Source organism: Scardinius erythrophthalmus (assembly GCF_964197995.2).
Source record: "Scardinius erythrophthalmus genome assembly, chromosome: 17".
Taxonomy (NCBI): Eukaryota; Metazoa; Chordata; class Actinopteri; order Cypriniformes; family Leuciscidae; genus Scardinius; species Scardinius erythrophthalmus.
Genome location: NC_138237.1, coordinates 9644007 through 9656913, shown reverse-complemented (window position 1 = coordinate 9656913; position 12907 = coordinate 9644007). Strand labels below are relative to the sequence as shown.

Below are 12907 nucleotides of genomic sequence, written 5' to 3'. Positions count from 1 at the left end.
CCCAGCATTTTTTAGAGTGTAGTGCTTTTGATCTGTATTTAGCCTATGAAGGCTTTTTGTACATGTGTGTTTGTGTGTGAGTGTGAGTGTGTGATTCCTGCTGAGAGGCTTATGTGTAGTGTTAAAGTGGATGACGCAGGAAGCTTTGAGCCACCTGCTCTCTGTCATTGCAACAATGCTGCCTTACCATTTGGACAACGCTATAAAAAACAACCATTTACTTTTTTTGACAATCTACATCATATCCGTCGACTGCTGTTAGAAGTGTTAGGAGCTCTGGTTAAAAACTATGCTCTAATCTGCTGGATAACACAGTTGGATTGGAGTTCATGCTGATCAGGATGGCTACATCTGTCAATTCAACCTGTGAAACATTATTTCTTCGGTGGACTGACATTGTTTGTCTTATCTAGTTTGCGTAAATGGTTGTACTGGTGGACATTCAAGCACGTGTGCAAACAATGCGTGATTAAAAACAGGCTAGGCATGCCAGAATGTTGCTTCAGGGCTCTGAGATGGTAAAACCGGATACATTCTTCAATTTGTTGCCTTTTGTAACCTCATTTCAACAAAACGTACCTGTTTTTCTCAATCTCTCCCAGGTGTCTGCTGCAGAAGAGCGTTTAGGGCCGATGCGACTTACCCAGGAGCCCATTCAGGTAGAGTCCTAATGTTTAATCATTGTGTGTTTGCTGGAAAATGCATGCCTGTGCATTCAAAAGTTTGGAGTCAGTAAGTTTTTGAAAGAAGTCTCTTAAGTAATGCTCATGAAGGCTGCATTTATGTGATCAAAAATAGAGTAAAAACAGTAATATTACAGTAATATATAGCTATTTTCTAATATAATATATTTTAAAATGTATTCCTGTGAGGTAAAGCTGAATTTTCTGCATCATTCCTCCAGTCTTCAGCATAACATGATCCTTCAGAAATCATAATATGCTGATTTTCTGCTCAAGAAATTAGTATCAATGCTGAAACCGGTTGTGCTGCTTAATATTGTTGTGGAAACCATGACACTTTTTTCAGGATTCTTTGATGAATAGAAATTTCACAACAGTGAAATCTTTTGTAACTTTATGAATGTCTTTACTGTCACTTTTGATCAATTTAATGTGTCCTTGCTAAATAAAAGTATTAATTTCTCAAAAAAAAAAAAAAACTTACTGAGCCCAAACTTTTGAATGGAAGGATATTTATTGCCTTTTTTAAGTCTAGATCAGGGGTTCTCAAAGTGGGGTTTGTGACCCATTGAAGTTTGGTTCAGAAATATATTATTGTACAGTAGAATGTACTTCTCATCGTAATAATAATAGTAATACATAAAAATAGTAATACAATTATTAAAGCTTAATTTTTTTAAGGAATAATCAAAAAATTTCTTCCATGTTTTAGTTTTAACAGGAAACCTCTGTTGTGCAACCCTTTGCTAAAAAATTAAATAAAAGGAATTGTTACATTTTCAGTTGATTACATTTTAAAAGATTAGCCTTAATTTCATTACCGCCTTTTTTGCTGATAAATTTGTATTAAAACAAAAAAATCAACATTTCATTGGACCCTGTTATTGTAAACATTAAAAAAAGTTTTATGAATTCAATTGTTTAGACATTCTTGATTATTAAAATTAAATTAAGTTTCATTAAATTAAGTTCAATTTATATTTCATATGACCCTAAATATGTCATTTTTGTTAAACTTGAAATAAATTGTTGATAAATCGTATATGCTGTTTAGTTTGAATTGATTAGGCATGCTTTATGATTACGAGAGTACAAACTGTAGCAAGCATTTGCTAAATCACTGTAATAATTATGAGGGGATCCCTGCCCCCAACTACTGGCTTTGATCTGGTTAATGATCTGGGATGGGTAACAAAAGGTGTGTGTTTAATTGGTTAATTGCTGAGACTGAATCCATGTGGGGGTTACTAAACCTCAGGTTGCTTTAAGTGAATGATCAAATGATTTAAATGAAAAGGATGTGCTTTGACTTTATTTAAGTTAACCACCAAATTTAGCATCAGAAGTGTTAGATCCTCCTTGTTTTGACGCAAAATCTGTCGGCCTTGTCAGTGGATAATAACATTTTTAAAATGTGAATATAGTATATTGAGTAAAATAATTTTTGATTTCAGCAATTTGTTAGCACTCTTTAAATGTCTGCACTACCCATTAAAGCACAAACAAATTAGACAACCACTATAATATACACAGTTTCAAGCAATTTTTTCATTATTCCAGGTTAGCATAGTTTTGCAGTGCAATCCACACTTTATTTTCAAGCTTATGAGTTTATAGGATTAAAAAGCATAATTGCAGGTCACTGTGTAACCATGTAGAAATGCATCGTCATAGGCCACACACTGCAGCTAAATTTGATTGTCAATTCACCATTTTGTGCTTAATCCTGTTCTGTACACACAAAGTTTAGTAATTTATGGAAGGGACAACTGCATTCTACAACTGGATTAACTCCTGAAAAATGCAGGTTGTGACAACCGCATTTACAAAAACTCTACGCAGTGTTTACGGAACTGAACTGAACAACTAGTTGCTAATGACATATTTAAACATGCATCAGAGATAATTCTCCCTTTTGTTTGCACAGTGCAAGAAATCACAGGGAAAGAGGTACCTTGACTCATTTGTATTGCCAGGTCTTGCTAGAAAAAAAACAGCAAACAAGAACAAGCCCATACTAAACCGAAATAAGTCCAAATGTTTCATATTGAAAATAATAGGCTACCAAAATATTGCAAACCCTACCTGCCCACTTAAAAAACTCCATAACAAGCCCAAAAACACCTGTATCAGCAGTAGTTGTAAAACTGCAGAAGTTATGCCTCAGGCCATAATGCCATAACTATGCCATAACTCAACCCTTTGGTCAAAAATAGTGGATACCAAAGATGCAAGACATCATAGCATTGCTAATATGGTTACCACAGTGTTAATCATAGCAATTTCGTGCTATGCTCTTAACATGGGCTCATGACCTCTGGGATAATCTTGAGATGTCTCAGAGGATTGACAGAGAGATTATCCTGTGTGTGTGTGTGTGTGTGTGTGTGTGTGTGTGTGTGTGTGTGTGTGTGTGTGTGTGTGTGTGTGTGTGTGTGTGTGCGTGCGTGCGTGCGTGCGTGCGTGCGTGCGTGTGTGTGTGTGTGTGTGTGTGTGTGTGTGTGTGTGTGTGTGTGTGTGTGTGTGTGTGTGTGTGTGAGTGTGTGTGTGTGTGTGTATTGGTGTGTAGTTTTAATGGGAATTATGGTTATAAAAGTGGAACTAAAAAGAGAAAGTGTATGTAATGTGTTAGTTAACCTAATGACCTAATAAACTGAGGCTGTTTATGTAATCTGTTTATGTAAAGTCAGATTCAGCTGTTGTAACTATGGAAATCAATCAAGATTGATTTTACAAATGAATCACCTGTCACTCTTTTTTGTTAAGGTCTTTTGAAATTAAATTGACTTTAAAAACGAATCCAGCCAGTTACATACTAAGTTCCAGTGTTATTTTAGTATCGTTGATATACTATTATAGTTTTTGTTAATAATTAGAATTTTATTTTTATTTTTTCTGTTTTTAGTTAAATATTAGTCATTTTGTTGAGTGATTTTGTCAATTTTATTATTTTATTTATTTTTTATTTTTTAAATAAGCTATATATATATATTTCCCAGTTAACATTTATTTTGTTTCAAGTAACAAAAATGCTTACATTATTATTATTATTAATATTATTATTATTATTATTATTATTAGACAAGCTATCTGTAATGCCCCTCAAATTCACTCTAGTGATGTCTATATTCTCTCTTCTGTATTTTAGAAAGCATTTGGTCTGATGTGAACATGTGCAGATATACAGCAGGGTCACCAAATCCGCCAAGGCAGTGTAACACTCTATTTCATTATTTCACTATTTCTAGTGACGCTTAATCTGCTCTATTTCATACATCAAATAGCATTTTCATTTTATTTGAACAGTTGCACATATACAGAAGATTTACCAAATCCAAATCCAGGTTACAGAAATGTATTACCTAGATTTGGTGTAAGATCTCATATAAGTCAGGGGTCTGAGAGGCTGTATAAGTAACAAAGTAAAATTGTATTTATATGTCGATTATATTAAAACAAATTAGAAAACAAACAAAACAGAAAAGAGAAGATAAGATAAGATGCGTTATTTAAGCCGGGGACACACTTAACAACTGTAAGGCCGATTATGAATGTAATTTGATACTTTTGATCAGAGACAGTTGCGTTCGGTCGGTGTTCACAGTCGGTGTTTAAAATCTGCTCCAGTCATTGGAAACAGTCTGTAAGTGTGTTCAGTTCAGTCTTAGAATGTTTCAGCTAGTTGTTAAGTGTGTCCCCGGCATTAGAAAAGAGCATAGGGCAAACATGGTGTCCGTGAGACCGATGGTTAAGTAGAGATGCACTGAAAGAGGTTTGAGTTATTAAATACATTGCAAAGCAAATTCTCCTCATCCAAGACCCATGACTGGATACATTTTTTATCTAATACAATTAATTGAGTAGTGTAAATTTAATTAAAATGTGGAGTGTGTATATGGCTACGTTCAGTCTACGTGTGAGTCTTAAAATGTCCCGTTCAAACAGCAACTTAAAGTAGCATCTCGAATACTGTCTGTATGAACGTGCAACAGGAGTCAAGCCCGTATTCATAGCGACAGTGACCAAAGTGACATAAAAGATGGCGACATCCATAAAACTGAAAAGTCTTATCACTTTTGGCAAGGCAAGAGGCCTTTATCACACTTCCACATTCGAAAAGCAGAAGCTTCAATTAGGAGCGTAAAAAATAACACAGAGCACAGGATTTTTGTGATTTATTTATTTAAAATTCAGCACAGATACTTCTTCTAGAAACGCCTCCCTCAGTTCATTAATTGAGTATTGTGAAACAAAGAAAAAAGTTTATATTCTATATAAACATATATACAGTATATTATATTCATAATATTCAGAGTGCCTATTTCGTGATTTAAAGGGGAGCGCGCAAGCCATACTTCAGTCTGATCACCTTACTTTATTGAAGAACAGTTCAAACAACACATCACATTAATGAGCATTAGAATTAGACAAATCTACTTACAACTGAAGTCTGTTTTAGGGGGATTCAATTAAAAGGTTTGGGGGACACAATAATGTTAAAATTTTTTCATGCACTTAATTTACGATGCAATCATCAATAATTAGATCAAATTGAAGTTGTTTAAATAAAGGAATATTTCAGCACATAGAAAAAACTGGTTTGATCATTGTAAACGAGTCATATCCTCTGTGTTTTTAGTGCAATGTTTAGATAGCATTATACTGTAGACAATAATGGGTGGTGATATAATGCAAAATTAAACAGGATGTGACTATAGTCTATAGGTCTATAGTCTAAAGGTCTATAGTCTAATCGAGCCACCAGTTCATTCGTCAAATCTTCATTAAACGACAGCAGCTTATATATGTTATATGTGCGTAGAGACTGAGCATTTTAGTCGTGCATAAAACACAAAACTGACAGAAGCAACTTTGGTGGAGAACAGCGACTGTAACTAAATCCTTCAGATGACACATCGCTGTAAGTTACCGAAAGCGAAGCCACACACGAAAACCCACAACACACGGTAGACACATGGTCACGTGACAGACAACTAGTTGTCCAGTCCGGTTCTGTTCACACAGCGCGGGTTATCCGAGAATGCGGTTGAGAGTCCTGAAAATGTATGGCTGTGAGTTTGGATATAGAGTGTGGTTGTTACTGTCGTAAATAACCGAAACTAATGTAATAGAATGGGATAATTCACCCAAAAATTTAAATTCTTGTCATCATTTACTCATCCTTATGTTATTCCAAATCAAACAGTTGACTATAACCATTGACTTCCATAGTACGAAACAAAAAATACTATGGAAGTCAATGGTTATAGTCAACTGTTTGATTACCAGCATTCTCTAAAATATCTTCTTTTGTGTTCAGCAGAACAAAGAAACTCATGCAGGTTTGTAAATGATGACAGAATTTTCATTTTTGGGTGAACTATCCCTTTAACTGTAACAGGATGATTGACAGGCCAATTTATGGTGACAGAAAGCATGTAAACAATGTGACAGAATGCAATATTTTGACATGGTAATATGTCCCAAAGCTTGGCTATTCTTTTACCACACACTTTTTCTTCACAATAAGAGTACATACTTTTAGAGCAAAGCATAAGTTGGTGAATTGGGACGCGGCAATAGTGTGTGAGCGGGTGAGGTCAGTTCGCCCCCTGTAGGTGCACATGCGCCGCTGCACGGTGGGCCTCCAGAGTGAGGTAGCGGCGACAGAGGCGTCCTGAACGACCTGGGCCATGTGGAATTTCACATCGCAGCTCCATGGTTACACAACGCTCAACAGGATGAAAGACTGTTGACCTTTCACATGCAACCAACAACAGCACCTCTCTCTCTCTCTTTCTCTCCGTCTCTCTCTCGCTCAGGTGTTACTGGTCTTCGCTAAAGAGGACAGTCAGAGCGATGCTTTCTGCTGGGCGTGTGAGCGTGCGGGGTTCAGGTGTAACATCGCACGAACACCTGAGTCTGCGGTGGAGTGTTTCTTGGATAAACACCACGAGATCGTCATCATTGATGGGCGGCACTCACGGTACTTTGAAGCTGATGCCGTCTGCAGGTGGGTCCAACAAACCATCCATCATCTGTCTCACGCTCAGTTTTGTTCATCTCTTTTACACGTTTACATGGACATTGATTCTGATTCATTTGAGTATATTTCAGTTACAATGTACATTTTGCCTACACTACTGTTCTAAAGTTTGGGTCAATATGATTTTCTTTTTCAAAGAAATGAATACTTTTATTCAGCAAGAATGCATTAAATTTATCAAAAGTTACAGTAAAGACATTTATAATGTTAGAAAAGATTTATTTCAAATGCTGTTATTTTGAACTTTCTATTCATCAAATAATGCTGAAACAATGTATCCTTGTTTCCTCAAAAATATTAAGCAGCACAACTGTTGATGATTATTTTTTTTATATTTTTATAATAATTATTGATAATAATAAACAACATTGATAAAAATGTATTGAGCAGCAAATCATCATATTAGAATGATTTCTGAAGGATCATGTGACTCTGAAGACTGGAGTAATGATGCTGAAAATTCAGCTTTTCCATCACAGGAATAAATGCCATTTTAAAATATATTTAAATAGAAAATAGCATTTCAATTGTAATAATATTTCACAATATTACTGTTTTTACTGTATTTTTGATCAAATAAATGCAGCCTTGATAAGCATTAAGAACCTTCTTTCATAAAAAAATCTTACAGGCCCCAAATATTTTGAATCGTTGTGTGTGAAAAAATTGGGCTGCAACGACATGCTTTTGCTATTTAATTCTTTGTGAATCTTTAAGAACTCTTTAAGACCAGTTAAAGGTTGCCCACCACAGTGTCTGGCAGTAAATTAGGCAAGGAAATGGTCTGAATTTGATTTGTGGCGGGTGTTAATTCCTGCACAGAGGTTTAAATGCATATGCATGCACACACTCACATATTCAAAGCTGGCAACTCTCTACCAAATCTAGTTGTTGCCAAATCACTTTTTTTCCCAGTGGACGTCTGAGTGTGTGAGGGAGTCTTTTGGAGTTGTGTGTGTGCAAGAGAGAGGGAAATATTTACAAGATGCTTGATTTCACTGTTGTATTAGTCATGATGGAATCAGAAAATCTAAAAACCTACTTTTTTATTATTGTGTGTGTTTTTAAACAGGATGATCCGAGCGGCTAAGCATTCTGAACACACTGTTATTTTGGCAGTGATGCCACAAATGTAAGGTTTACCTCAGAACACTTTTGGATCTATTATCCATGTGTTACAGATGTCCATCATGTTCCTCCTACTGATCTCTCTCTCTCTCTCTCTCTCTCTCTCTCTCTCTCTCTCTCTCTCTTTCTCTCTCTCTCACACAGTCCCTCAGATCAGGAGGAACCATCTGTCCTTCCTCTTCTCTCTGCTGGCTTCTCCAGAGTGAGTATTTTACTCTAAAGAAGGCGGAGCCTCAGAGCACATCTACCTATTACATAGTTGCCATGGACAAATGTTAGTTCGAAGGTGTTAACTTGCCGGAGCAAACTTTTACGGAAAGTTCATTTTGGCAAGCTGTTTTGAACTCTCGAAACTAGGAAATAATTTTGTTCGAAATTATGTCACACCAGTTTGTTGTTTGGGGTGAACATTCATGACTCGGGGTATGTCCTGTTCAGGCTAATATGGTCTTAAAGGACTGTCATGAGTTTAATATTAGTTACATTTTATCGGCAGCATTTTTACTGTTGATTACCGCAGGGTTTTTTTTTTGGTGTTTTTTTTGCCCCTTTTTTTTAAAATATAAAAATTAATTATTTGAACTGTAAAGATTTTAGTAATTGTAATTGTAGTTTGCTCCATGTACATAACATTCCTTTCTTGTATATCCTTGCTCATGGTCATAATTTAGATATAATTTTGCTCAGACAAAGTTATTAAAGGGATAGTTCACCAAAAAAAAACAAATCTGTCATTAATTACTCAGAGACACAATCGCTTTATATGATGAACAGATTTAATTTATATACAGATTTAATTTATAATCACATATAAACATTCATCAACACACATCAGGTGTGGTAAACGGAAGCTCAAGCATGTTGCTCGGCGTGCGAGAACCAATGAGGTTCATTCTCGTGTTATGCAGCACATTCACTACACTCACAAGTAGCAATGCATTTCAACACTCATCTCAGTTCAATGTCGTGTCCCATAGACTTCCCAGATGTTCCTCAATATAAATACCCAGAGCAGATAAGTTTGTTTACTGATCCCAGCCGGAAAAACTTGACTCAACTTTATCAGGCAGTAGAAAATAGGACAGCATGCATACTGTATGATATATGCAGTGCTGTATGAGACTATGAACTATATGCCTCTCTCTCTTTCAGAGGTACCTGGAGAACAGCAGTGTGTCGGCATGTTATAATGAGTTAATCCAGTTAGAACATGGAGAGGTTCGAGCTCAGTTCAAACTGAGGTAAGTCTCAAGCATGAGCTTCAGTTCCAGAATTAAAGAAGCTGGTGTAAAATATATATAATATTTGTTTGTGTTTATGTTGTTGCAGGGCTTGTAACTCTGTGTTTACCGCGTTAGAACAGTGTCAGGAAGCCGTGGAGATCAGCAGTGAAGATCATGTCATTCAAGTGAGTTTTGGTATCCAAACAGATCATCCCACAGGGCTTTGGTCACATTTAAGCAGGCTCTTTTTGTTCAAATCAACATCCTTACAAGGACCGCCCTCTGGAGCAAATCCAGTAGAGTGAGAGAACAGTGAATGGCCTAAAACTAAAGTGAACCCACATCATTTTTGACAGCAAGATTTTCATGTATTTGATTTTGATGTTTTGTAAATCCAAAATGATTTAGTGTAAGGTTGTAAACAATCATAAAATGTTGCTTCTGAGTAATTGTCATAACATTTATTAATTATCAGAATTATTAGAATAATTTGTATTTTTAATACACTTTTACCTTAAGAAGAAGACTTTTATTTAACTTTGAAACATAATTCAAATATATTATTTTATTTTGTAAACAAACAAATATTAACAGGGTAAAATAAATGAATATTAATATTTTAAATATTAAAGCATTTAAGTATATATATATATATATATATATATATATATATATATATATATACTTCATATAAGTATTTCTAGTCTAAGTATAGTCTGAAGTATAAATAGTAAAGGTATAGTCTAAAGTATATTTAGACTTTTTAAAAATATTTTCTAAAATAAGAAAATAATATAATACACATAATGTTTTCCCCTTTCTCTAATGCATACTTGTTGATATGCAGGTGTTTTTATTGTTCTGTGTATTTTTAGTATGTAAATCCAGCGTTTGAAAAGATGATGGGCTATCACAGAGGTGAAGTAATTGGGAAGGAGTTGACTGAACTACCTAAGAGTGACAAGAACAGCGCCGACCTGCTGGACACCATCAACACCTGCATCAAGAAAGGAAAGGTCAGCCGGCCATAGCACACTGATTTATGAGGGTCATAATATTAGATCATATTTGACTTTAGAAATGTGCAACTTTTTTAACCCTTACAATACTTATCATGTATTCAATTATTAGCTGTTTTTAAGTATGTTTGTGTTTGCTTGCTTAGGAATGGCAGGGGATCTATTTTTCACGGAGGAAGTCAGGGGACAATATTCAGCAATATGTCAGAATCACTCCTGTGATTGGCCAGGGAGGGTAAGTCACATGATCATAAAAAAGTTATACAAATTGTAATTTATTATAATTTATTATATTTAATTAAAATTAAATGTTATATTTTGTAATTTAATTGAAAATGTTTGTTTGGTAATAAATTAATTTAACAAATATTTGTACTTAAAAAAAATAATGATAGTTAAAAAAAAAAATATATATATATATATATAATCAATTATTTAGTATTTATTAATTAAATTATTTAAATATTTAGTTTTTTTTTATTAAATATTTCATATTATATATTATATATTATGTTTGTGTTCTAAATAAATGGTAGATGGCAGCAATAAAGGTATGTACAAATCAGTTACAATAAATAAGTCAATTGTTTCCTTATCTTCTAGAAAAATTCGCCATTTTGTGTCCATCAAGAGGCCTTACAGTGACAACCACAGACAGGTACATTTCTTATCTACTTTCCCATGTAATATTTTCTTTAAGACTCCGATTAATCAGTGAGTATCCAATAAATATTGACCAAGCTATTAATTGAGCTGGGCGATTCCACAGTATCTGTCCATAAGGGGTGTAATGAACAATATAGATTGAATAATACCCAGTTGTTGTCATTTTTTTATTTTTAGTTCACTATTTTGTTAAAGATAGATGTAAGAAATAATAAAGTTACTTTTATCCCACTAGGCCTTGGCATTATCGTGTAATGAGACTTTATTTTATTTCCGTCCCCATAAATTGCGGATGTCACGGTGGGACATTCAGTGCATCTGGATTTTTCCTAAGTCATTTCTTTCATTTCCTTTAATAAAATCCTGAATTTTGGCGCAAAACATTTATTTTGGTGTGTCTTCTACAAAATACTACTACTAACACTGAAAGTAGAATTCCCTTAATCCACCACGATGCAATGGAAACATTTACTAACGTTCGTTACACTTTCTGTCCAAGCAGTTACGCACGTTAAAATATGATTCTAAAGGAAGCGGAGATGTAATTTTTCCATGTAATTCTATCAGTAGCATAACGATAAAACCATCTTGTGTGGGTTAAATTCTCATATGCGTTGCTACATGATAAATTGTTAATAAATCGGGATAAAACAGGGGCCGAGATTTTCTGTCCAAAAATCATAACGCTCGAACATTTTATTCTGACGCTGAATTTCCATCTATAATGTCTCAACGGTTCTCATCAAAGAAATAAGATTGTCTAGGTCACGGTCACTCTGCGTGTGAGAAAGTGTTAACAGGATTTCACGGATTTCGACGAATGTGGGTAAGTTTGTGGATTCTGTCCAAAAGGTTACGAACGTTAAAATGTTACGAACGTGGTAAACTTTGGTTAAGTAAACATTAAATAGGATCATTGTGGTGAGAAAGGATAACAGAGTGTGCAAGTCGGATGATTGCGAGTGGTTTCGGACCGAAAGCGTCGTTCATCGTGAAAGAGCGTGCATGAATGGTGGTTTTATACATTTTGACAGATTCTGCACATCTTGTTCGTAACTTAGACGAAAATTTTCAGTCTGTCCAACTTCCAACGTTGTTTTCTGCGTATTTTTGACTCAATAAGCTGTTCATGAAAGTCAACATCGTCAATGACATTTTTCTGTTTTTTTTTTTTGTTTGTTTTTTTGATGATTTTTTTTTTTCTGTCCAATGTTCGAAAGAATATAGCTTAAGCTGACGAAGTTAACACGTTAATAGTGCGTTAACACAATCTGTATGATCTTTAAATTTGATAGTATGATGACAGGTTATTTTAATGTGTTATGAACTTGTTCTATTCTTGTTCTATTCTATGCCAGTTTTCATGAAATGGTATTATTTTGTGTTACAAAGGGAATCTTGCAGGATTGATTAATTTTTTCCGTCCACGTTACACACGTTATAACTTAGCACACTTGTAGGAGTTCCTTTGTCTTCTACATTTGGCAAATAAATTAGAAAAATATACCTGTGGTATTTGTTAGTAATTTTGCTGGCTTTCAGTTTATGAACATACCAGACTAAAAAATGCACCTTTAAGTTTATAGAACAGATAATATTAGATGGCCACCCTGCCTGCATGGAAGTCCTATTACCAGTTTTGTGAACCATACACAACGCATGACTCATAACTATACCAAATTAGGAACAAAGTAAACCATGAACTGGGATTCAACTAGATTTTATTAAACTGAATTAGATTAAGTACACTTTCTGCTTGAACTTACATTGTTTTTCCGTCCATGTTACTGTAACTCAGTCCACTGAAACAAGCATATGTAGAACCCATATGCAGTTTAATGAAAATCAGACATAGAAACAAAAAACATGGCAAGGCATGGCGAAAACAATCTCAGAAACTTACTTAGTGGTTACATCAGCAATACAAGACAAAGACACATGGCAAACATGAGGGCTTAAATACACACAAGACTAATGACTAGACAAGGGACACCTGTGAACAATGATCAAACAATCAGACAATAAACTCATGACAAGACACATGGCAGGATCACATGACTACAAGGGATCACATGACAGACAAGGAAGCAAACATGACAAGAACAAAACAAGACCAAAACCGTGACAGTTACATACGTTAAA

At 34.7% G+C, this 12907-nt stretch overlaps 1 protein-coding gene across 1 annotated transcript in view; it reads left to right on the top strand.

Annotated features, from left to right (window-relative positions):
* Positions 1–12907, top strand: part of pde8b (phosphodiesterase 8B) — a 56668-nt gene that overhangs the window by 17420 nt on the left and 26341 nt on the right. The window contains exons 2-10 of the mRNA XM_081390062.1: positions 603–659; positions 6506–6696; positions 7802–7861; positions 8002–8059; positions 9010–9098; positions 9187–9265; positions 9956–10096; positions 10246–10334; positions 10703–10757. Of these exons, the coding sequence (XP_081246188.1) occupies positions 603–659; positions 6506–6696; positions 7802–7861; positions 8002–8059; positions 9010–9098; positions 9187–9265; positions 9956–10096; positions 10246–10334; positions 10703–10757 (819 nt within the window). The remainder of the gene's footprint in view (positions 1–602; positions 660–6505; positions 6697–7801; positions 7862–8001; positions 8060–9009; positions 9099–9186; positions 9266–9955; positions 10097–10245; positions 10335–10702; positions 10758–12907) is intronic.